General features: G+C 43.7%; 1 protein-coding gene across 2 annotated transcripts in view; it reads left to right on the top strand.

Moving 5' to 3' along the window:
- The window catches only part of Slco3a1 (solute carrier organic anion transporter family member 3A1), a 272,508-nt gene extending 246,145 nt beyond the window's left edge, over positions 1–26,363 (top strand). The window contains exons 8-11 of one of the 2 annotated variants that reach the window (XM_051206637.1): positions 304–479; positions 5,610–5,674; positions 17,299–17,541; positions 25,708–26,363. In XM_051206637.1, coding sequence (XP_051062594.1) covers positions 304–479; positions 5,610–5,674; positions 17,299–17,541; positions 25,708–25,790 — 567 coding nt within the window. In that variant the 3' untranslated portion in view covers positions 25,791–26,363. Of the gene's footprint in view, positions 1–303; positions 480–5,609; positions 5,675–17,298; positions 18,049–25,707 lie in introns of those variants that run through there. The other variant, XM_051206636.1, reaches the window with a different exon arrangement.
- Positions 26,364–27,180: the final 817 nt, after the last annotated feature.

Raw genomic sequence — 27,180 nt, 5'->3', positions numbered from 1 at the left:
ACAATTTCCTCTCTAATTGTATTGGGGGGGGACACATTTATCTACAGTGCAGCTTATTGAAGGCTTCTGAAGAGTGGAAATGAAATACGCAGGAGACAGGGAAACCAGCTCTCCTCCCCATAAATATTACTTTATTTGCATGTGTTTTTGCAGCCTCCTTAAAGAGCTAACTCGTTTATTCAGGCCCAATTAATGGAATGCCATAGAATGTATAATTAGGCTGTGACAGCTTAGCTGATGGATTGCCTTGGGTGTGGAAACCAGAGACACTCCCATTTTAAATGGCCGAATCTTCCTTTTCAGAACCTCACAGGCTGTGCATGCCTCACCACCGTCCCCCCTGAGAATGCCACCGTGGTTCCAGGAAAATGTCCCAGTCCTGGGTGCCAAGAGGCCTTCCTAACCTTCCTCTGTGTGATGTGTGTGTGCAGCTTGATCGGGGCCATGGCCCAAACCCCTTCTGTCATCATTCTCATCAGGTAAGCTGCCCACTGAGCCCCGAGTATTGAGAGTCAGCCTAGTCTATGTCCTTCCACCTAGCCCACATCTGCAGGGCTCCCGTGTCAGAGCCATGTGAGTCCTGCAAGCAAGGTGAGACAGGAACACAGCCTCTCTAGGCTAAGAGTTACCAATCAGGAGGCACCCATCAGTTAGGACTTCACAGAACAATAGGGCAGCAGTAGAAAGCCACTTTCACAGCCTCCCAGGAATAACCTGGGAGTTAAAGGCATGCCTCATTAGATGCATAAGGAAGGCAGTTCAAGGCAAAACTGGAAAGCATCCTACACTGATCTTATCAGGATGCATTGTTGGTGATGTAAAATGAGAATCATGGGCTGGGGAGACAGCTCAGTTGGCAATGGCACCTGCCTCACAAGCATGGGTCTGAGCTCATTCCCTAGAACCCGTATAAAACAGAAGTAGTAGAGCTTGCCCATGACCGCCATGATAGTGAGATGAGAGCTAGAAATTGGCAGATCCCCAGAAGCTTGCAGGACAGTTAGTCTAGCCTACTCAGGGAAGTTTTAAGCCAGTAAAAAACCATGTCTCAAAACTAAAGGTGGGAAGCTCCCATGGAACAACATTCAAGCTTGTCCTCTGACCTCCACACACATGCACATTCATACCCCAGTGAACACACATACCTTGTCCTTCTGTCAGTCAGCCATATGATTTGAATACAACATGGTCCCCCTTACTTATTTCTGAATCTGTTCTAGAGATAGCAGCACTTGTCCTGCCTGCCTGCCTGCTGCCATGCTCTGGTCCCTTCCAGGTCATGTGTACAAACCACTCTAGTTAAGCATGTCAAGGGGTCCACTGCCTGCAGATAGGCGATTGCTCTTGTATGAGTAAGTGGTTGTAGTGAGACATCCAGAATTCTGTAGCCCTCTGTCTCTGTGAAACTTGAAGTGCCTCTGAGGTAAATCATTGAGCAACATCCCGAGCAAGTTTCATCATTCACAATACTATTGCAATCTTGATTTGAACTCAGTACCTAGAACACGGACGGACCCATACCCTAGTATCCACCTAAGCCAGAAGAAAGAACATATTCCACAGAAAGGCTCACCTCATTAGATGCATAAGCAAGGCAGTTCAAGCCCAAGGCCTGGGGATGGAAATGGGGTGCTTGGAACTACATTGATTCCTTGCACAGTACCAGCAGCTTTACCCAGCTTCCTTGAGCCTTCCCTACTACATTTTCTCATCTTTGCTGGCAACTCTCCTGTATGTAGATGTATAGGAAGGACCTGTCCTACCCGGATGGTCATTAGCAATTGTCTTATGAATATGCAGAGGCATTAAGTATACATACAAGAGCGCATTGCCATCTTACATGAAGAAAGCTCAGCACATTCATACACAATGCTTTGGAAGGCTGTGGTCAAACAAGCCCAACTACTCTTTACTAGTGACATTGAAAAGTCCATTCAGAAAAGAAATAAAGAAATATGCAAGCGTAAGTTAAGATCTATAAAAATATTCAGGCCCTTACATTCCTGGCCATGTATCTCAAGAAAAATACCTCCCTACAAAAAAAAAAAAAAAACTCAATACAGACCGATTTTTTATTACAACGTTAACTATAATGGCAGAAACACCTGAATTGAAGTAGCAAGTTAAATTATGGAACTGCAGTTCAAGGAATAATGAGAAATCTTAAGAATGTGAGAAGTGTTTGTGAAATGAGCCATTGAATTTAAAACTAAACGTGGAAGACGATTATATATAATATGCATATGAACAAAACCCATCATGTTTCACATATGGGCTTACAGTGTCTGTATTATGAGCAGTTTATTTTTCATTAGAAATTCTCCTGAAAGTATACTACAATATTCACACACTGAAGGCACCAGAAACTGGGAAGAGTGTCCCTTGCCACCAGTAGTGGCTGGTACACTTCTTTCCCTCCCCATGAGTTCCCACTGAGGCCCAGCCTCTAGATTCTAGGTGGTAAAATTTCAGCTATGGAAAATTTAGCTGTTTCTAAGCCTCAGCTTGATAAACAGGTCTTGTAGTTTTTCTCTATAAATGGATCAAGAGCTGTGTCTAAGTGACCTGTGCTCTCAACGTGTATCTATGAAGCCCTTGTTAGCTATAGGCACATGTTCACATTCACATTGAGAAGGGACCACAATGCATCATTCCATCCCTCTCCTAGTCTTACCTTGCCATCACAGAAACTCTAGGCAGGAATAAGGATACTCCATGAGGGCTGACCGCAGCAGATAATTACCAGCCCTTGCCCTGGCTCAAATCAGTAGACTCATTGTTATGTTGGCCAGAGGTTGTCCATAGGGACAACATAGGAAGTGAGGCTGGGGAGGGGCTCACTTGTAAAGATGCCAGGCATGGTGAGGCATACTTGTAATCTCAACAGTGGGGAAGCAAGACAAGAGGAACCCTGGGGTTCACTAGGCAGCCAGCCTAGCGTGATTTATGGATTTCTAGCATATGATAGACCTTGTCTTTAAGGAGATGGATGGCATTTCTAAGGATGACACCTGAAGTTGTCTTCTGGCTTCTACATACACATGTATGTGTGTGCGTGTAATCATACACACAGATACGCATGTGCACGCACACACACACACAGAGTATTTTACAAAAAGAATGCTGGAAATGAGCAGGAAAGCCAATGGTCATTTGGGTAATATTGGGGTACATTTTAAGTTACTGTATTTGCACCCTGTAAATATTCCCCTTTTACTCATAAAGAAACTGGCTCAGTGAGTGATTACACAATATTCTCAAGGTTCCATGGCCAGTCAGTTAATGATGCCTGCATCCCTGGTCTTCTCTGGATCTTTCAATAGCATCCTGCCTGAGCCCTCAATTTCTTCATAACTAAGATCTGTGGTTCTTATGGGACCCAGTTTCTCCACAGGATATGAAGATCTTAACACCTTCCTCACTTTGTTCCCAGGGACATGCTAGCTGAAAGGAAATCACATTTCAAGTGATAAATAGCCTAGCTCATTACACCGGCATGTTTTCTTGATAAGGATCTGCCTTTATTTTTGTGATTTTTCAAGTTAAACCTTCGAATGAAAGTGTCAAAACTGTAGCCATGGAGCCGGAGCAACATGAGGGACTTGGGTTTTGTAATGTGTTTCTTCCAAAGAGCGTTCGTTTTGCCCAGGATGCAGCTCTCATGGCCTGGAACTGGTACCTGGCTTTGTCAGCCAGAGTCCTGAGATTACTCAGTGGAAGTCATAGAGGGTGTACTGGGGTTACCCACCTGTGCCACACTTTCTATAATTAAAAAGAGGTGTGCATTTCCCCAAGAATGTGTCTTTTTGTTTTACTGGAAATCTTAGAATCTGGCAATTGTCAAGGACCAATTCCAGTACATGGATGTCAAATTTTCTTTGTGTCCCAAGGTGGTGAAGAGATAAAGGAGCTCTCTTAGGCTTTTTCCCCCTAAAGACACTAATGCACTCATACAGGCCCCACCCTCACGATTTAAGCCCCCCTCAAAAGTCCCACTGTTACTTTGGGGGTTAGGCTTGAATGGAAGAATTTGGGGAAGACAGAGTGGTTTTATGGTTACTTTTGACCTGTTATAACAAGAAGCCAGAAGCAGGCAAACCAGGCTCAACCTGAGTCACAGATCACTGCCAATGAGTTGCTGGGTGAAGGACCTTGGGATCATTTAGGAATATTACCCCAGGCCTGGGAACATTGCTCAGTCTGTTAAGTATCTATCATATAAGTTCAAGTACCCAAGTTTAGATCCCCAGCACCCACATAAACACTGGGCACAATGGACCCTATATAACTCCAGTGCTAGGGTGGCAGGGATAGGCAAGTCCTTGGAACTTAGGGTCAGTGAAAGACGTTTTTCTCAAAAATAGGGTAGAGTGAAGCTGAGGAAGACATCTGACTTCTGGCTCTCTCTCTCTCTCTCTCTCTCTCTCTCTCTCTCTCTCTCTCTCTCTCTCTCTCTACCCAATCAGTAGACAGGTTTATACCTATTATAACAGATATTCTGTTCCTGACTTTTATTTTATAAAGGGTCAAATCCTACACCCTCACTGCTCTGTGTGGGTCTGGTCTCTAGTCTTCCAGCCACACTGAACTGCTCCAGCTTGTGCATTGGCTGAAGAACTGTAGTCACATACATTCCTCTGTCCCCTAAGGAGACACAGTGGTGACAGATATGAGGCGACATTCTGAATAACCCAAAGCCATGAGTATATTGTCCAATCTCTTTCCCTCTGGGTCCTTCACAAAACCACTGGCAGAGACTCCCCAGGTGGTTAGTCTGAGATATCTGCTCAGCTTCCCTCTGCATAGGCTGGGTACTTGACACCTGGGTGCTAGAGCTAGGAGGGGTGGAGGTCACAAAGGAAACCACAGTGCAAGTAGTTCTTAGCCTTGAGGGAAGAAGGCAAGCATTGACTGAATCCCATCTCTGAGCTTACCAGCTGTCACTAGGGAGATTGTATGATCTGGGCCCACCTATCTAATATCTGTCATCGCTCTTATACCTGTCCCTACTGATACTCTCAAAACATTACAGACAGAAGAACATGTGACATCATTCTTAGAGACCTTTCATGGCAAACCCAGGTCAGGATGATTGAGTCAAAGCAAAGGCAGGTGGCTAGTAGAAGGAACCTTTCATGATTGCAAGGCACTAAAACTCAGTACACATACCTGTGTCCCAGCTGGCCTACCTGGGATGCCAATGCATGAAGATCTGGTGGATTCTACAGAATGGACCAAGAACGGTGAAGGTGTTCATTGTTCCAGCTGCTCTTCAATAATTTGCTGAGCTGGTGTCCCTCATACACATCCCTTACCCAACCATGGTGATTCTTCCTTGGAACAAAAGCACACTTCACTAAGTATAGACTTTATCCAGTCCTTATAGCTCAAGTTATTTAAGGGAGAAAAAGTATACTCTTAATTTCTAAACTTATCTTGGCACCACAGTTGCAGTCAATTTTTAGACTTTGGGGGACAAAAAGGGAGAAGAAAACCTATTAGTAATTTTCTAAGGTAGGATCTAATGGACAGCAACAAATAGCTCTGGGCCTGTTAATTAAAATAGAGTGATAAGAGTCTTTTTCTCCCCTCCATCTCTTTTTCCATAGGACAGTCAGCCCTGAACTCAAGTCGTATGCACTGGGAGTTCTTTTTCTCCTCCTTCGTTTGTTGGGTACGTATTATCTCTTTTTTTCCCTCTATAATGAATTGGTTGTATTTTACCAGGTGAGTGAGGATTGGTGATATTGTCCCAATCCCTGAGTTTGCCTCTTTCTCTATGATGTTTATATGCTAGTACCCTACTTTCATTTCCCGTTGCAATGATGAAACACCCTGACCCAAGCAATTTTAGGGGATAAAAGAGTTTATTTTGCTTATAATTTCAGATTGCTAGCCATCATTGCCAGAGGTCAGGTCAGTAGGCACTTGAAGGAGCTTGCTGTAGTCATAATTGAGAGTAGAGGGTGCGCACATGCTTATGTTCAGTTCACACATTTTCCCATCAGTGTAATGATGAGGACCCGAACTCCATGGAGTAGTGTCACTCACAATGAGTGGCTCTCCACACTTCAAATAACATTATCAAGACAGTTCACCACAGCCATGCACACACACAGACCAATTTAATCCAGACAACCCCGCATTAAGACTCCTTTGCCTGGAGTGTCTAGGTTTGTCACATGGACAAATGTAAAGTAACCATTACTTTAAATCTGGAAATTTTATTCCAAGTTCAGACACCACCATTCTAGACCCCTCTGATTTCACAGGTGTCATATATTACCAACCCAGGTCCTCAGGCCAGCCTGAATTTCCCTTAGCTAAAGAGGAAAGGCAGTGGCACCAAAAGGAAGGAAAATGTTAGCAGTACAATTTGGTCCTAGCTTGCTTTGTATTGCTACAATAAGCACCATGGCCAAAAGAAACTTGGGGGAAGAAAGAAAGGGTTTACTTGGTACACAGGGATCACAGTCTATCACTGAGGGAACCTGAAGGCCGGAATTGAAGCAGAGGCCATGGGTAAACACTGTTTGCCTGCCTGCCTGCCTGGTTTGCTTCCTTACATAATGTGTGGCCACATGCAAAGGAGTGACACCACCCTCAGTGGTCTAGGCCTACTCAAATCAATCATCAGTCAACAAACTGTCCCCACAGACTTGCCTAGAGGTCAGCCTGATAGAAACATTGTTGGCAATTGAAGTTCCCTCTTTCTACATGACTCTAGCTTGTGTCAAGTTGACAAAGACACTTCCCATTACCAAGGCCCTGAGCAGTCTGAGATATGCTTTCTCTATGAGCTGCCTGCTCCTGTAAGAGGCCACAAACTGAAGATATGGATGGACATGCAATGCCAATAAGTTAGAGATTCTCCTTTTGGAAAGTGGTAGAACCATTCCACAGACAGTTATGCAACAAGATGACAGTTCCTGAGCACCCAGGCCATACCAAGACCACAGCCCTGCCCTTGAGAGTTTCAGGGATCAAAAGAAAGTAGACATTTAACCTAATCTGTAGAGTTTCTGTAGAGGTCTCTGCATCTCTAAATCATGTTAAGGACTCTACACATTGTCTAAACCACCAGGGCTAGGGAAGTATCTTTGTCAGAAAAGCACTTGCCTCACAAGAATGAGAACCTATGTTCACATCCCCTGAGCTAGGTGCCATAGTGCGTGCCAATGATCCTGACAATGGTGACTCAGGAAATAGAGACAGGTGGATCCCTGAAAACACTAGGCTAGCACCTAGCCCAGCAATTCTCAACCTGTGGATTATGACCCCCTTTGGGGGTTGAACAACCCTTTCATAGGAGTCACATATCAGATATCCTACATTGCAGATATTTTCATTATGATTCATAACAGTAGCAAAGATAATTTTATGGTTCTGGGTCACCACAACCTGAGGAACTGTATCAAAGGGTTATAGTATTGGTAAGGTTGACAAACACTGCTTTTAGAGTATGTGGCAGGGTTCCAAGCCAATGAGCGACCCCATCTCAAACAATATTTGAAAGGTGCCTGAGAGAATAGAGAGGGATATACCAACAAGTCAGACAGCCTCCCTTTGGTAGAACTGTTCCATGATAATTATGCAGCAAGCTAACATTTCCTTAGCACCTCTGGTATTCTGAGCTCCAGAGTGAGTTGAATACACACATATTTGCAAAAATAGTATCCTTCATAATAATCTTGATAACTCGAAATTTGAAAAAAAAAAGACATTTCTGATAATTGTAGAATAACTGAAGACAAAACTGAAAACTGAGGTATCATAAGGTAATGAATGCACTTAAGATAATCCCTCACCACTCTGAAGCTGACTCAGAATCTGCCTGCCTGCCTCAGGAAAAGAAGGTACCATCAGCAATGGAGATTTTCCTATTTCTGCGATGGGAAGCCAGAACAAGAAGAGATAACTTTATCGTTATGGCCCATTACACACATGCATATGCATAGATATAGCTGAAACAAAAATTTTATGGAAAAATACCTTTAATACATATAACACATTCAGATAGTTTTATTCTACTCCATGCTTTTTGAAAGGTTGATCATGACCCAGCATATTGATTCCATTGCCCACTATGGGTCACAAATCAAGTTTGGAAAACCTCACGATAAGAGGATATGACACTGTCTCATCTTTTAATTAAAAGCAGCTTAGAAGAAAAGTCTTGGCATCTGGCCTAATTCCATCTTCTCCAGAACCCAGTAAGATTAACGGCCATTATTGTTAATGCAAGGCCAATGAATAAATCAGATCTCATGACACTGCCAACCCTCATGGTGCTCGGTGTGGGTAATGGGAATACAATGGGGATATAGAAGTTGAGTGTGGTAAGATCTGTGATGGAGCCTGCACTGGGACAACTGTGACTTGGGGAAAGAAGGGCCGCCTAACTTTTGCCTTGGGAATCGGGCATGGTACCCTGAGCAGAGAATAAGTAAGGGATATAAAGATGTACAGGAAGAGGAAAGAGCACTGCAGACAGGGGACTTACAGGGATAAAGCTTATAGGTTGCTGAGAAGTTGAAGGAAGTGGGGTGGGGCAAGGCCAGTATCATACTGGGTGGTGAAGGTGGTGAGCTGGGAACTTGATGGAAAAGGTCTCCTGTCTCTTGGGTGGCTTTGACCTTTATCTTTAAAGCAGTAGAAGCTGCTGATAGACAGGATTTCTCAAGACAGGGACAAGAGCCACTGTGTATCTCAAAAAGGTATTCTGTCTAAGGACTAAATAGGTGTAGTCAGTTAGAGGTGAGAGAGAAGGTTTGTGTTGAGATAGTGGAGTTAAAAAATAATGATGAAGAACCTTCATGGTTTGGTCTCTGAACTGAAGTTCATTTGGCTCTCCACCTCTGCAAGTTTCAATAAGACAAATTTAGCATATTAAAAGAAAACCAGAATATCCATACTAAGCATGCCCACACTGGCTTTTCATGTTACTAATTCTTAAACAATAGTATAAACTGCTTAATATTGTATTTACATTGTAATGTGTATCTCAGACAATCCAGGAATGATCTAAAGTATGCAGGAAGATGGGTTGGAGCTACAATTGTTTGAGATAGTCAGATGACCCAAGGGGCAGATAAGGAGAGGCATGGACTGTGGTTGGGCTGACCTAGGATTACAACAGAAATGTTCTGTATCTGTATCCTATGTGACTTTTGAGCAATTGAAACATGGCTTGTATGGACTGCTTTATTTAATTTTTAATGGTTGTCATTTAAGTAGCAACATCTGACCAGTGGCTGTCCTATTCAACAGGATATATAGGGTCAGACATTGATGCATCAGGGCAGAAGAAAGTACGTTAGCATGGAAGACCACACTGGGCTATGGGCTGGGTGGAGAAAAATGACAGGATCCTGAAGTGAAGGTAACATTGGTTTCCTATTATTTGAGAGACTAGTGGAGAAGAGCTGGCAGGTAGAGCAGGGACCTCAGTGGCACTGTGGGCTGAGAACTTACCTAGTAGCCCTAAAGCAGAAATAAAATCACAGTTGGTGTCAATGGTAGATGAGGCGCAAGGAGAACAGAGCAAGGACAAGAGGTTCCAGGGATGAAGCTCAGTTGTTTAGAATGCTTGCCCAGCATGCATGAAGACCTGGCTTTGATCTCAGCACCATATAAAGCCAGGCATGATGGTGTAGTGCCAGAAAGAAGAATGCAGGGATAGAAGTTCAAGGAGGAGGATCAGAAGTTCAAGGTCATCCACAGCTACATAGCAAGCCTGGGCTTCGTGAGGCCATTAAAAACAAAACAAAACAAAAAAAAAATTGAGGCTAGTGGCCAAAGTGGAGCTAACATCATTGACAGTAATACCTGGGCTGGCAAAAAAACAGGTAAAATAGGAGGTCACAGGCAAAGGGATAAAGGAATATTAAGAACTTGATGAAATGGAAATATAGGAACTGTGGCCCAAGCTGTTGCATCTGACTTATTAGACAGAAACAGGGTGAACTGCCTCAGCACTGAGAGTGAGTTAAAAGGCCAGCATGTGGTAGCACATGTCCAGTTCATGTCATCCAGACCAGTGGCTGAAGTGGAGCAGCAAAGGAGGGGCCACAGAGCTGGATGGAGAAGGGTCAGTCAGAATGAACTGGCTCCTCCCTCAGCAGAGTTCCTGGTGGGATAGATCCCTCTTTCTTCCTATTGCAAAATGTGCTGATCACTGCTCTACTGTCTGCATTATAGGGCACTTGCTCATAGAGTCTGACCAAAAACCATGATCCCAAGACTGAAGGTATTGTTCAGTGGTAGAGTACTTCCTTGCAAGTGTAAAACCCCAGCCCCACTACAGCAAAAAGTAAATTGCCCCTGAGGTTGACTCCCTGCTGTAGATGTCACATCAACTCAAATCCCTACAAAGATACATACACAGAGGCCCCCTTGTGTCTAAGGCTCTGGGTGCTGATAAGGATGTCAAGAGTTAGAGATACCATCCTGCCTTTAGGAGCCTGGCAGTAGAGATGGAGGAGGTTGGGGCAAAGCAGGAAGGCTTCCTGGGAGTTACAGTGGGAGTTATAGAACGAATTTCAAGGGCAAAAGAGTCCACTCTGCTGTGGGACAGAGGCGTCTCAGATGGAGTGTGGATACACATTCAGTGGTCTGATTAAGGCAGTCAGCCTGGGAACAAGCCTGGCAGGATGCAGGACAGTTAATCCAAAGAATCATGGTGTGGTTCAGGAGATGAAGGCTTAGTTGGAAAAGTGTTTGTTGCACAAACATAAGGACCTGAGTTAGGAATCCCCAGAACATATATAAAAGCCTATAATCCCAATTCTGAAGAGGTAGAGATAGGAGGATCTCTGGTGTTTGCTGGTCAGCCAGCCTAGACAAGTAGGTAGACTCCCAATTCAGTGAGAGACCTTATCATAAAAAATAAGAGAGAGAACAACTAATAAAACACACACACATCAAAGTGAAAATATGCTGATCAGGACTAGAGGAGGAAACATGAGAGGCAGAAACCAATGATAGCCACAAAGTGGAGGCGGAGTCTATTAAACCTTCTACCCATATCTGTAGCCAGCTAAGTAGACTTGAGGCAAAGGAGAAACAGAGACCAAGATGAAGCTGAGGTTTAAGTTTGATTCCTGTGATTCTGGGAAGCCCTGAATGAACCAACAGAACAGAGGCAGCCAATCAAAGGTCTCAACCATACTGAGAAGAATGGGCTGGACTTTATCACGAAGTCTCCACCCACCAATCGCCATGCTTAGTTGGACAGAGCTAACTTGCTAAGCAGACAGCACTGGAAAGTCCTTCGTGTGCAACTAAGTATTCATGTTCACTCCTGGGAAGCCTGCCCTTGGGTCTTACATCTCGTCTGAATCGTGAATGACTGGGGAAAGGCATTCCTTAGAAACCTGACATAGATCTTTGCGGGTCTGTTGAGCTCCAGCTCTGAGCATAGACTGGAATAGAAGAGAGTGTACAGGCAAGTGGAAACACACACATAAGCCCATGCTTTATTAGAAAAAGGAAACATGGTACATTTGAAGACCCCAGTCCTCAAGTTAGTGCCCAAGAAGCAGGGAGGGCTTTCCCCTCACTCAGGCTCCTGTTTAATCATACACATGGCTGGGCACCAGCTGTACAGCAGGCTGTAGAAGCACCCTCCCACTGTCTACACATGCCGACCCCACTTCTCTTACCTGGCATGGGGAGATGTCACTTTGACCACTGAGTCCTCTGCAGCAAGGCACAGCTCCTTGTGAGCCTCTCTGGGTCATTCCTGTCTGGGTGGCCTCTTAAGCTCTGAAACCTTCCAGACATTTTTTACACAAAAGGGCCCAGGAATGAAGTGAGAGTTCAGTAGCCCCTGAGTTCCCAGAATTCAGTAACATGAGTGGCAGGTGTCCCTGGAGAGCACCTGCTGGTGTCAACAGTCCGATTGCTGAAGGAAAGAAATGCATCACTCTTCAGAATATGCCTTTTGACATTCCCCTCCAGCTGGAGCTGCCTGGAACAGTAATTGCTCTGGGTTGAATGGAGTCTGGGGTGAATTCAAATCTTGGCAGGTAAGCTAAAGAGGAACCATTATCTTTCTAAATGTGAATGGCACAGTCATTTCCAGCCTCCGTTTTTGTCCTATAAAGGAATGTGGATTTATTTTTTCTTACAAAAGCCTTTCAATTCACCTTTTGAGAACAAAGAATATGAATAGGCCTTGCCTTTTCAACTACAGGTGAATGAAAAAGCCAAGATGCAGGGCCTTGAGAGTTGATCTCTGTTAATAGATTTCAGGAAAGCAAAGATTGTCTCCTTAAGCAGCATAAAGGGTATTGTTCACACACAGTATGTGTATATGTGTTGTATGTGCACACACACACACACACACACACATATGTGTCCTTATGTGTATATATGCCTGTGTATAGTATATATATATGTATATATATGTGTGTGTGTGTGCATGTGAGCTAGAGAGTAAAGAAGATTTAATCCTTTTAATATTTTTTTTTGGAATAGCAAGTAGCATTGAGTTTGTCATATACTCTGCCAACACATGGTGTGGCCCAAAGGAGGCATGTTTCACATGCAAATTCCTGCCCAGTAGACACAAAGAGAAGAGAGATGTTTCTAACAAAATACTCAGCTCTCACCCTTGCCTCCCACTCCTTCCATAATCAAGGTGTGTCAGAGTGAAGATGCTTCAACAAGAGGAGACGATGGTATATACCTGGCCTCCCCGCTAGAAGCATCTCATTGTCTTCCAAAATAGACTCATTTTTAAGGGGAGAGGAGGGACCCAAAAACCTTTGGCTTGAAAAGTTTTCCATAGCACAATTGTTCCTATGGAGATGGGGTTTTTTAAAGAGGGTGGGTGGTCAGAGCCAAAGGGATTTAGAACAAAAGCCTAAAAATTGGATCAGCACCTGATTGGGTGAGCATTCTCTACACATATTTTCTCAATTAGAAAAAATTAACTCTACAAGTTTTGGGGTCTGGGAGGACGGTTCAGTCCTTAAAGCACTTGAGGACCTGAGTTTCAATCCCAAGCTCCTATGAAAAAGGCAGTTTTGTTGGCACTTGGCTCTAATCCCTGAGCACTTGAGGGGCAGAGAGAGGATGATCTCTGGAACTCCCTGACAAGCCAGCAAATCAATGAAGGATGATCTCCAGAACTCACTAACAGGACAGCCAATCAGTGACTTTCAGGAGCAGTGAGAAACCCTGTCTCCAAAATAATAAATAAAGTGGGAAGGGGTTGAGGAAGACATTTAACATCCACTTCTGTCCTCCATATCCACCTGCACTTACACCCCTCCACCGAGAAAGTAAGCATGTACCCATTTCACAAAGAGGCTGAGATTTGGTGACTTTGTGGAACTTGCCCAAAGACCCCTGGGTCCCAAGTGACAGAGTTGGGATAGAAATGTCCCCTGTTACCAGGAGACCTCCAGATGTGAGAGCCTAGACTGAAAAGAAAGGTGGCAAGGACAACTGATGACAAGTGTCTGCTAGTCCTGCCAGAGACCTCTGCCAGACACCGGGAGAGGCTATTTACAAGTTAGGCTCTTAGTTTCTCCATGCCAGAGGAGGGAGAACTCTACAAATGCCAAGGATCAGAATGCCTGGGAGTTTCTCTTCACACATCAAAATAGGGCTTCTAAGAGCTTAGCTAAACAGGTAAATAACCTGTTTTCTGTAACCTGGAAATCCCAGATGAAAAATCTAAAATCTTCTCAACTTAATGGATTTTGAATTAGAAGACAAGCAAATGACTATGTTTGGGCACTTGGCCTTAATACAATAAAAGAGGTTATGAGTTATGAAGGAATTATAATGGATGGAGCTGCAGACTCTACAGTGCTGGGGTTGTGAAGTGGCTGGTTGCTAATAGTATAGAAATATCCCATTGGTCTCAGGGTGAGCCAGCATCTCCTGGGATGGCTTGCTTAATTTTTTTTTAATTCAGTGGATCCATAAATATATATACAGATGAATGGCTGAGTGTGAAAATTAGTCAGGGGGCTAGGAGCCTGATTACTGACTGCTCGGGGGAATTCCAGAATAGCAAAGACTTCTAGAGAGAAAACTTCAAATCTTTATCTGTGTCCTCTCCCCAAGCCTGGAACTCAGAGTTCAATAGCTGAGTCCACTCTTGAGAGAGAATTACAAGTCAATAAAAGGGAAGTGTTTAATTTGGCAGAAAATAAAGCTCATGCTTTATGCAGAAATATAAAAGAAGCTTCGTGAAAGTTATTCTTTAGTTACTCAGTCTAGCATTCATTCTAAAATCCTGCCCCTCCCCCTTAAGTCCCTGTAGAAGATGAGTTAGCAAAAGTTCTGGCCATGTGAATGGGTCAGGCTCCTTGCAAAAACATGCACCTCATTTGTAACCTAGAAGGTGATATTAGCTCTATCTTTTACAGACACACTGAGAGATCAATTGCAATGCCTTAGAGTTTGCAACTCCTTAAGTAAAACCTCCCTTATCTCTACCACCAATGTTCTCTCAGATCTTGAGTATAGCATAGAAATCTTAAATGGACACTTAACTTTCTAACTACTTAAAGGTTTTGTCTATTTTTTTTTCTGGGACATCATTGTTTGCTAAGGGAGCCTGACAATAGGATAAAAATTGACACCTTTAGAGCTCAGAGCATGCATATCCTACTTAAAGACAACTGAATATTATAAATGAAAGTCTCACTCAGACCTAGGATCATGGAGGGGTTGCATAATGAGTCTGAGCTTAAATGAGTCCTAACAAATGGCTCCCTTATACTCTAGGTGCCTTGTGATGTGCCAAAACTATATTCTGATTTGCCACACTTGCCTATGTGTCCAGGAATCTGAGCAGGATGGAGTAAAGAACATCTAACTCTTAGTTCCTCCCTGTGGCAGATTTTTTTTTCACCAAGATGTCCTTTGAGCAGGGTGCACTAGTGCTGGCTTTTTACTGCTGGGTGACTAGTAGCTAGGGCAGAGGCTAATGACCTCGAGATTGGTCACAAGAGGTAGAAAGAGCATTTGGCAGCTAATCACGAAATAAAACCACAAGAAACAGGAAAGGTGAATGGATTTATGCTGTCCCACTGTGCCCAAGAATAGGTCAAATCAGTGCCATTTAACCACAGATCCATCCACATGTGCATCAGTTACCATGGAAATCCCTCCATGTTGGGGTGGGGAGAGCATGCTCCAACTTAGCTATTGGGGAAGAGCTCCTAAGCAGTCTCAGTACCACAGGGAGTAGAGCAGACGTGTTTCTGCTCTGCAGGACCAAAGTCTGCATCAGGAACAGAGAGCGGCTTGTAGGGGATTCTGGGCTTACAATATTTATTAAATCAAGCTGCTTGAGGAGTTTAATGATGATTTCAATAGAATCCATCTTGTGGGGTTTCTCTCTAGCATAACAAGCAGCAGACATAGAAGGGCCAAGACACCAAGACTTAAAAGACAGCTCTTCCAACCTCTCAGTTCCAAGAGGGTAAACTAGAACCCAGGAATCCATTAAGGATTTTTAAACGGGGAGGTCTCCACACAGCTCTCCCATACCCAGGCACCCCTTCAGTCTGGTGATGGCGTATCCGCTAGACATCTGAAAGACTGGTACACTTCTGGCCACTGTGGGTGGACTTTGAAGTTTCCTGAACCCCTAAACCATGTGCTTGGTTTGGAGAATACATCTGTTTTTCTGGACTAGTGGTTTACATATAATAAAATCCACAGAAAGACCTTCATTCAGTGAGAAGTGAACTTTGATGTCCAAGACTGGCCCTGGAAGGGACACTCCAAGGAATGGCACACCAGTCCTACAGTCTCAGGATTAGTCCATCTCTAATTGCAGCCATTGTGTCTCACAATTGAGGTCTGTCATGCAAGGTGGCTGGTGCTATAGTCTAGCCTCAAGGAATGCTAGAAATCCTGAACAATCAATTTGTATTAGTAACAAAATAACTTATTCATTTTCCCCATCCAATAAATAAGGCTCCTCAAAACAGACCAGAATCACCTGGGACTTTTTTTTTCAGTGCTGAGGATCAAACCTCAGGCTTATATTTCATTTTCAAAATTCTAATGACTCGGGCTGGGAAGCTAGCTCAGTTGGTAAAGCGCTTGCCATGCAAGCAGGACCTGATTCTCACATTAAAACAAACAAACAAACAGAGTTGTAATCCCAACTCTGGGGAAGCAGCAGGAACAGGTACATCTCTGGAGGTCCATGAGCAGCCAACATAACTAAACTGGCAAGTTCCAAGGCAATCGGAAACCTTGATTCTGAAAACAATAGTAGATAATTCCAGTTGAACAACACTGAAAGCTGACCTCTGGTTTCCTCATGCATATGCGTGCACACACTCACACACACACACACACACACACACACACACACACACACACACAGCAAATGACTGAGTCCAGGGTGGTGCTATGTAACCAAGTACCTGTAATCCAGCTACACTGGATGCTAGAGCAAGAGGGTCATATGAATTTAAGTCCAGCCTACAGAACACAGCAAGACCCCATTTTTTAAAAAGAAACAAACATGTAATGACTGAGCTGTATCTTAAACACTGGGATTTTGTTGGCTGTGGGTGATCTAAGGCAGGTCAAATGGCCCAGAAGTGAAGGGTTTCGAGCAGGCAAGCAAACCAGCAGATTGCCCTGGACTAAGTTAAGAATGGGGACAATTTTCATCTCATCTAGCATTTATGATGATTATTGTGGCTATCTGGTATCAGCCCTACATGAGAAGACTTTACACCAGTTTAATTACTGGACCAACAATAATCACAAATATGTTTGTGGCCTGTCCCATTTTAAACTATAAATGTGTCTACTTATGTGCTCACACAGTATGACTTATTCACATTGTACTTCTGGTCCCTGTGCTTGGCATTCACACAGACCTGCAAACCCCATGCAAGAGGGCTGTGAGTGGAGACACACACATATCCTTGAAATTCCCTCGAGGAGGTTGACAACTACTAAGAAGGCTCCAGGAAAGACATTTTTCCATCTCAGAATAATGACAGCTATCACTTATCTTATGTTTAGTGTTACCAGGTTCAATGCATACCATCCTAAATGCTTTTCATGTATTAATTTAGCCAGCCTCGGGCATAGAGAACTCAATAATTTTTGTCTGGATAAGGAAGGCTGACCTAGGATGTGCATTCCAATAGTTTGAAACACTGCACTCTAGAGCCTAGTTATCCAGCATACTTTCTCAGCAGTCTTGTAAGCAAGTGCATGGTCAGGGATGGGAGAGCCTTTCTCTGCAGTGAACTATCCATCTGAGCCATAAAGTCTAAAATAATCTCTTCCCTCTAACAGGTTTCATCCCCCCACCTCTCATCTTTGGGGCTGGTATCGACTCCACATGTCTGTTCTGGAGCACCTTCTGTGGGGAACAAGGCGCCTGTGTCCTCTATGACAATGTGGTCTACAGATACCTGTATGTCAGCATCGCCATTGCGCTCAAGTCCTTTGCCTTCATCCTCTACACCACCACGTGGCAGTGCCTGCGGAAAAACTATAAACGCTACATCAAAAACCACGAGGGCGGGCTGAGCACCAGTGAGTTCTTTGCCTCTAATCTGACCCTAGACAATCTGGGGAGGGACCCTGTGCCTGCGCACCAGACACATAGGACAAAGTTTATCTATAACCTGGAAGACCATGAGTGGTGTGAAAACATGGAATCTGTTTTATAGTGACTACAGGAGGAGGGCTGAACTCTGTATTTGTGAGCAAAGGGTCATTTTTCTTAATAAAAAAAAAAGAAAGAAAGAAAAAGGATTTCCAAAACAGACACACACACACTCACACACACATACACACAAGACCTTTGTCCTTTTCTAAAAATTCAAAGCCAGTCAGGATTCAGAATAAAGAGGATGGGATGGCCCTGGAGGACATGCACACTGCTGGGCTCGGAATCTGCTTGGAAGGTACCTCATGGTTTTCATGATGCCAACAGCTACAAGCAACAGGCACTGCCAAATTCAGGGAACACTTGTGGCCAGCTTGGAGGATGGACATTTCTGGATATCCATACACATACAAAACTTAAAAGGCATTTTTTTTAAAAAAAGAGTCTACTAAAAATCACAAGTTCAAGTTGAAAACATTGCCAGTTATTAAGCACTAGTGACACCCTTTCCCTCCATCAGGGTGGGGGGGGGATGCAGGATGGAGGGGTGTAAGCTGCACTCCTCTCTCCAACTTTTACAATATGGGTCACTGTGTAGACCACTCACCCAGTCTGCGTGTGGTTCAAGTCCCCAGAGTTCTCTGAGAGATGCTGATGGGTGATCCGGACTGGAGTCTGTGGTTGACACCTCTCACCAGCTCCGTTTCCATGTTCAAGACTGAGGGCCCAAGGGGGAGCTTAGTGGGGGGCATGGACCTCTCCATCTCCTAGCACCTCCTCCCTACCAGCCCCACAGTGTGACCTCAGGAAGCTGTGGTCTCACCTGGCTATGACTGACCTGCTCAGAGCCGGTGAGCCCCAACATAGCTCAAGTTATTTGCTTACGTTTGCCAAACATTTTGCCATTTTTTCAAAAACAAAAAAATACGAAGCGTACAAATTTCCAACTGTTGTATGTATAATCCTCTGATACTATTTTTAACTACTTCTTGAGTCTGTGTTAACCCTTCAGTCACTAACAAAGCTTTTACTTTTCTCCTTTTTTAATGCACCAAAAATATAAAGTGATTCAAGGGATGCAATTAATCTATTGTAATTTTTATCCTCAGTCTGATACCACACACACACAAAATACACACTGTGTTATAAGAAAAAGATACTCCAGAAAGAGTGTAAATGTGGCTTTAAAAGAATCACATTTGAGAGAATGGGATAATGTGACACATTTCAAATCTGCCTTCTGGCTTTATTCCCTATGATGATGTCACTGTCATGGGAAGCACTTTCATATTCATGATTCATATTCCAATGGGCATTCCTTTAAGCCTGTGAAGGAGACTCACTCAGATGTGGGTTTGTGTGGATAGGAGCCATGCTCCTGGGGACAGGAGATAGAGAAGGCATGGCTTCCTGTGCCAAGTCTATAGAGTGGGCTGTGATATCTGTGATCATAAGTCCTCAAGCTCCGATGTGATCACATGTCCAGTGCATGAAAATGTTAAGTGACAGATTCCGGGTCAATCCTGAACTCTGTGTGTTGAAAGTGGCAGAACCTCAGAGAACTGTTCTGTCATTGGGATAAGAGTCCTGGGGGTGGGGGAGAGAATCTCTTGCACCAGCGCTCCTAAGACAATATGGCCACTGTCATTGGGGCTGGGTCAGATGGGAGCACATACATGCATGGAAAAGGGGCCAGTCAGCTCACCCTTCATGCCTTTGTGTTGACCTTTGTCATAGACATACCCTAAAGTACAGCAAAAGGATGTTTGATTTTATTTTCTACCTTAAATATCCATTTACAGTTCACCTGAAGCAATGAAAGAATAAGGCCTGAAGAATAAAGACTGGGATACACCAAATTTTTAACAGACAGTGGGGGTTTCTGTGTGATGGCCCCAAATTAGAGGAAGCATCAAGCCAACACAACCAAGAGAATGCTGTGTGGAGGCGTGACTGCGATCTGATGCTTCTAAACAGACTAGCATTAGCCTATCCTTGTTCATGAACATAGGGTGTTCATCAATTTCATAACTAGAAAAGGGAGAATGGTTCTCCAACTAGTTCATAAAGTGAGTTTTGTTGCCCTGAGGACTTTGGTCACATTCTGAACAGGTTTCAGTTCACTCTTGTTTTGAAAATGAATGGCTAATGGGTCACTGCCCTCTCAATACTGTTGTGTATCTCTCCAAACAGAGTCCCTGGGATGTACACTTTGTTTCATGAGATGATTTGCTTTTTGGAAAAAATAATAATTTTTAAGCTCTTTGTATCTTGGATTTTTTTACCCCTAAAATGTTCTCAAAGATAACAAGGAGCCCCAACTCCAGGGCTCACATTTATCAACAGTTATTTATAAATTTAAAATCTCCCTGTGGCAAAATGATTTCAATACATATTGTGCTATCTTTAAATTTTTCAGTTTCTCTCATGTATGACAGAAGAGAAAATTCAATCTACTTTTAATTTTCCTTTTGCATTATACAAAGAACCACTGTGCATCCAAGGCTAGATCCAGCCCCTTGTTTGAGTGGTATTCTGGATGAAAACTGCCCTGGTAAAAGTCTCCCTTGAATGTTCAGAAAGCAAACCTGAGATGGATGGAGAAGATCTAAGCAATAAATGCTGGAGTTCCCTTTCCTACAGTTGTCCCCTACACCATCTTAGTGGAATGCACCCAAGGATGGATGGAAAGGTCTCTGCTGCAACTTTTGACAGATCTTTATGCCTCTAACATGTAGACCAAGCAGGTTACATGCTCTCCCCTGTGTTTCTTCCCTCTGCTGAGGTGGTATGCTGTCAGGGACACTGGTGCCTCTCTTACTACTTACTTTCCACCTCTACAAGGAAGGCCATGAAGCTCTGCTACCCTGGGGATGATAACAAAAGCTGCAAAATGGCCAGACTTTCCTCACAGCAGATAAAGAGCAAGAGAATCCTTATTTTGAGGTCTCCCTAAGGACTTCGCTGCTAGTGTTTAAGAGCTGAATAATAAAGGAAGCCAAGAACCCCTAAGGAGGCACTGGAGAGTTAACATCCTCCAAGCAGGAAGTGAGAGTGTGCTTCCCAATAACAATCATTTCCCTTTCTCTGTCTCTCAGTGGAATAGTTGCTCTGGGGATAACTTTCAGGTAGGGTTATGTGTGGTACCTTAGCCATTCGGATACCCAGATCCAGTAGTGTCCTGGAGTTTCTTTCTCATACTGTGGAAAGTCCTATAGGCCTGAGGCAACCCACAGGAATGTCCTACACAAGGACACCCAGCCAGCTAGTCAGTAGAAGGTAATCACACTGCCCCTAAGTTTTCTGGGTGTAAGATTCTGTTGGTGTGTCCAGTCCATCCTATCCAGTAGCTTCCAGGGCAGGCTTTTCTATCAGAGTCCAAAGTGTAAGTATGCATGTGGACTCCCAAACATATGCTCTGAGGGAACACTCTTATTAGCCAGCTACCAGCCTGCCCATCTGGCTTCCTTGGGGCTTCTGGTCCTGGGGAGGAGTGGTTCTCTCATCAGTCCCAGCTTGCCAACCATGGAATATGTCATAAGGTCTGCATGACAATTCCTAAAACATTACTCAGTAACATTACATTGAGTCAAAAATATCAGTATTAGAAATCAACTGATCATGCGCTCAAAACCAGATAGACAAGGATGGAATGAGCTACCATTGCTGTCCATTGGAGTCTTTCTCTATTTTTGCTGTGTGTTTGGTTTGGTTGTGATGAGCACGGAGACCCAGATCAGTCTAACAGATGAAAAGTATTTATTTTCTGGCCTTTACTGTTCTTGTCTGGTTATTTTGATGGATAGGACAGCCAGCAATCTGGTCAGCAGTCAGGGACAGTACCAAACAGAAGGACCTAGATGGTTCCTCTGGGTTTTCTTCAACACGGTTAACCTTTAAAGTTAAAAATCTAGGTCAAGTACCAACAAGCCACCAGGTTTTCCAAGAGAGGGTGATAATGAATGAAACCTAGTTTTAGAAGTTCATTTGGGAACCAACCATATCCTTTTTTCTCCTGCCTTTTCTCCTCATTCACTATATCAAGACTCACCCAGTTCACACCAAGCTCTTCATATCTGAATAAAAACCTAATTTCATAGGACAACTGACCCAAAGTGACAGGCTGTGGATCCCATCTCCTTCAGAGTATTACTGCCACTTGAGAGCCAGTTAGAAGACTTTCTCGCTGGCAGTCCAAAGTTGTTGTCCATAGGCCTTTGTTAGGGACCACTTCTTTGTGTGAGCTCTGGAACCCCTTTCTCTACACTGCCTCCCTTGATCTTCACATCTGTAAGGAACCTCAGCTACTCCTGAGCAATGGCAGGATCAACATGACCTGACAAACCTACAATGGGAAATTTAAACAAGCAAAGATGTTCCCATACCTCAGTAGTATTTGCCTGCCTCAGATAGGAAGTCAAGAGCTCACATGTCTCAAGAGACTGTCTATGCTAACATAATCTTTCATTGCAGGATTTATTTTTCTCAAGGATTTGATATTTGAACATGGTGTATTCATTCTTTCATTTAAAATGTTGGGTTGGGTTGTGTGGCATCCTATAGACATGGCTCCTTCAAAACCTTACAGCTCAGTGAGCTGGACAGACTTTAGCATAAACAAAATCAACAAAAGAGCATTTCAAGCCAGGGTCTTCTGGATGTGAGAGATGACTCACAGACCACTCGTGCTGATAGCAAGCTTTGATTGATAACTGCAATAATCAAAAGGGAGAGAAAGAGAGAGGGGGATTCTGGAGACTTAATAACAATGGATATGTCCCAGGTGGCTACTTAAAAGATGAAGGAAAAAGTCACCCCTACCACCACATATAGATAGGGCCACCACAGCAAGGGCAACCCATTACTCTTGTTCAGAACTATCTGGTAAAATACTTCAAGCCTTGTGGGTCATCAAACTGTTAAAACTACTTACTATGTTGTTGTCACCCAAGATCAAATCAGAGCAATAAGTGAACAAATGCCTGGACTTTGTACCCATAAAGCTTTATTTACAAAGACAGTGACAGAAAGGAAGAGCATGGTATTCCAGGGCAGCACTAACCAACAGTTCAGCATATGTAGGGCATATCTGGCACCTAAATCTTGGCCATAGGATTAGCTCAGTCATTACTGCAAAGTGTTCTGGAGTAGGTGTCCATCAACCCTAATGTCTCTGACCATAGCAATCTTAATTCAAGAATCTCACTTGTTTCCAAGAAGGGAGAAAGTGCCCTTTTGTTGTCAACCATTGGAGTTTAAGGCAACCTTATTTTTCTCTTGGGTACAAAAGAGAATTTGAACTACAGAATCTATCATTCCGTCCAGTCTTACACTTGGCATTTCAACTAGACTGACCAAACTTTTTTCCCCTTAAATGATGGATGCAGACACATGAGGAGGAAATATAGGAAACAGAAAAAGAGGAGTGAACCCAAATACTGAACAGAACTTCAAGCCCTTTCCCACCTCAGCACCAACACAAAACATTGGCCCTCCAGAGCTAATCAATCCATCAGGTAGAATAATTGGTAAGCACTAATAACAGCTAATAATACAGTCACTAACATTTATCTGAACTAGCTGCTGGGCTGAGCTGATTATACGCCTTAATACATTTAATCTTAACATTAGCCCTGTGGGGCAGGGACTATTGCTAGTTTTATTTTACAGGGGAGGAAAATGAGACTTCCTGGAAGCATTCAGAATTGACTCAAGGTCATGAGAAGAGCTAAGATTCAAACCCAAGCCTATGAGTTCAAAGTGCCTGTTGGTAACCATGATAAATGTTCCCTCCATACCAAGCGAGGTATGGGGGAGCCTTCCCTGGCTCCAGGAAATGCCTAATCTCGAAGTAAAGGCCTCACAGTCTTATGTTTAATAAGCAGGACACAATGGTAGCTGTATTCTGGACAGAGTGTCTGATCTCTCTCTTCTAGCTGTCTGTGTTCTTTATTCCTTATCTCAGTGGTCCACTTATATAGGGTGTTCCACCCAAGATGGGCAGGTAAAAGGAAACAGGGAATGCACTACAAAATGTATCAAGAATCCTGAAGGCTATCCTCAGTACCAGGCAGGAGCTAAAAACCCCTGCCTCCTACCAGGTATTGAAACATCCATCTCACTCATATATGCTCAACCCTGACTCAGGGGCTTCAAACATGTTAAATGTTGACTATGTCTTACTCTCTCCAGACTGCAGGCTTCAGAAGGCTGAGCATCTAGACATTTCCATTTTTATAATAACAGCTCAAGCCGACAATCAGGGGTTGATAATAATCACACATTTTGAATATTTTTCCATAAGGTAGAGGTGATTATTATTTTTGCTATGAGCAAATGGAATAATGTAGCCAATTTTCTGGAGATGTGATATTCTGTAGGTTGAAATTTTTGCTATTTCCTTACTGTTTTTCTTAAGTTCACGTTAATCAAATAGAAGGTGGCTCTCATGGAGGCAAAATTGGCAAGATTGTTTGATTGATAATCTGAAGCCATAAAATGAAGTCAAATGATGCAATGCAGGGATCTCATTAGAAGAGAAACACAACTAAAACACAGCTTGAGCTTTAATCCAGCACCTTAAAGGGAGAAGGGCTTGGGAGCTCCTGTTTATTGAGCCCACCAGCCACATGCCAGGTCCATGGTATCAGAATCCCCGTTGACCTCAGCAGAGTCCCTGCCAGGTAAGTCATTTCCCTGTATCTACAGATCAGACAAGGAGAGCCCAGAAAATCAAGTTTCCCAAGATCACCAGCTAGTGAGGTCATCAGCAGTCAGAACCAGGTCTTCTTTCCAGTCCAGCACAAAGCTACCGAAGTAGGAACTTGGAAGCCAGCAGAACATCCATCTACCTACAGGGAGGAGGGATGGGGTGGTCTGCTGACACAAGACTGTCCCCACTACCACTGACAGTTGATAGTTTCCCAGAGATATGAGCCAAGAGCTAGAAGTGAGATGTCTGCCTAATGTTGCCTGCAAACACAGGAGTATCAAACGAGAAAGCCTATTTCACTCTAACAGTTAACCAGTAGAGACCTTGTGAAGCACCTTCCTCCTCCCACCTTAGCCAGTTGTGCCAAGTAAGAAGCAACCTCGGCTCTCACTCCTGACCCATCCCCAAAGAGCAATGCTAACCCATATGCACATTTCCTCCATCTCATTCCTCCTCTGGCCTCTGTGGAGTTGGCATTCTGACACACTTTAAAAAAAATAATCTTCTGGGGAATTCTTCTCTGGTGAGCTCTCCCAAGACTGTAAGAACATGAACCTTGCAAAATTCAAGTACAGAACATGGGGTTCTTTCTCTGTGGGCCAATTCCCAGCTTCTAAATGCTGAGTGCAGACTATTGCCTTTTAAACCACCAGGTCAAAATTGAAAGAGGGCAGATCAATAAACAAGCTTTTCTATGGTCTCCCTATACCTGTCATTGAACAAGAAAGCACTTGTCACCATGAGTGAGTCCTGCATGGCTTGCAGATTTGTCACAGGGATGAGTTAAATGTTTAATACTTTATAAATAAAGGCACAGTATCATTCATGGAGGCATGGCATTGCCTTAGACCTGGCTCCAGTGAGGAGATGGTTTCACTTGGCATGCAGGGACTATCTGAGGATGAATGGACAATAAACTGGTCCCAAATGCTACAGGAGAAAGCATGGCTGTGATTCAAATGGTTTTCCCTGGCACTCAGCCTCCTCTTTAATAAAGAGATAAAGTGACACTTGGGAGTTCCCAGTAACACTTGGACACAAGATCTATTACTGGTGACTTATATAAAAGAAAGAAAAGTCAGGTTTGGGGTACATCTGCTCATCCCTACAATGAGTATTGATATGTATTGATATGAATGTACAGATAAATATATACTTCAAGAGACCCAGCCTCCATAGTGGTCCTTGGGCTTGGAGTCTGGTCTTCTGATGGTGAGCTGGAGAGAAAGCTAGCCCTTCACTGCTGTTCCTTCCCATGCATCCCTTTCGCTGCAGAGCCACGGCGCTATGATATTAAGTAAGACTAATAGAAAGTAGGAAATGCAGAAAAGACCCATCTCTTTTTCCTCTTGGCTCTTCTTCCCTCCTTCCCCTTTAGGCACAGAGTATCAAGACATTGAAACTGAGAAAACCTGTCCTGAGTCACAGTCACCTTCAGAAGACTCCTTTGTGCGAAGCTGAGGGCTCTCTCTTTCAGCAGAGCCTACCATCACCACCACCACCACCACCACCACCCACAGACCTCAAGGCCTGACATAGCCCTGCGCTGCCCAGGGACCCAAGGTTTCCAGTGTGGATTATCCAATGTCTGGTCCTTTGAGGCTTCAAGCACAGGCCTGTGACAAGGACTAAGGAGGTGGCATGTGGTCAGGAGCCCTCCAAAGTGGGTGTATCATTCCTAAAAGGCAAGGTCGACCTGATGTGCAAATTTCCTTTGGCCTGTCTCTCTTCTTGCTTCTGTGAGGATGGCTTTTTGACATGCTTTAGAAAACCCCTTTGGGAATGCTTCTCTGACCGAACACTCTTAACAGTTCCAAAGAAACCAACAGAGGCTGGACTTTAACAGAAGAGTGTAAAAATCCGGATTCCCAGAAGAGAAGAGGAAGAAAAGCACATACTTAATAGATTCTGAACATGGTAGTCTGTATTTTTTTGCAGCTTATATTTTCCAGATGAGCAGTTTAGAGATACATGATATAAAGTATATACTGTACATTTGCTTAAAATTATATTAAAAGCACTATTTTAATTCTTCTCCGGTCTCATGCTGTAATCTGTTATCTTTTTTTGTGTCTCTGAGTAGAACAAGTGTAACAGAGGTGTGCTTCTAGCTGTGTGTACTCTCTATCTATGGGCTTTGACATGATCCAAAGAGCACAGGCACTGGAGTCAAACCAGACCCAAATCCAAATCTTCCTCCTAGCACTTGTTACCCATATGATCCTGATCCAGTGACCTGATGTGGTAGAGCCATGGTGTCATCTGCAAAGTGGGAACATTGATGACTGCTTTAAAACAACTGTACTGGTACTGCATGTGAAAGCACCAAATTCAGGGGTCTACACAAAAATGGTTATTGTTTGTTGCTTCCACAGCCTGAAGCTGGAATTAGATTCCACTGCAGTGATTTGGCTTCTGTGAATGCATCAGTGGTCCTGCCCTTGACACCCAGTTTCTTCTCTGGCTTTCTCATCATATACATGGACTTGGGGAAGGGGGCAATATCATCAGTTCAACACACTTGTACTGTCCAATACCATGTGTGATGTTCAATAGATGCTCAGCATATAAACAGGCTTTGAACAACCAGCCCTGAACCCCTGCAGCCTGCACAACTCTGACTATTCTCATCCTCTACCACAACTCTGCCGTTTACCTCCTGTTCTCTTGATCCATGTGCCTCACCATGGATGGAGAGCAGCTGCCTTCCCATACTTTACCAAGCCTCTCCCCAATAAGCTTCAATTCCACATCCTTATTCCTTCACTAGCTGGACTCCTACCTCCCACGGACAGGTTGGGCAAGTTGATCTTGCCACTGGCCTTCACCTTAGAGATGCTCTTGTCCTGTT

The sequence above is a fragment of the Phodopus roborovskii genome, unplaced genomic scaffold (assembly GCF_943737965.1).
Source record: "Phodopus roborovskii unplaced genomic scaffold, PHOROB, whole genome shotgun sequence".
NCBI classification, from domain to species: Eukaryota; Metazoa; Chordata; class Mammalia; order Rodentia; family Cricetidae; genus Phodopus; species Phodopus roborovskii.
The sequence above is the reverse complement of the archived record's forward strand: the minus strand, read 5'-3'. Positions and strand labels throughout refer to the sequence as shown.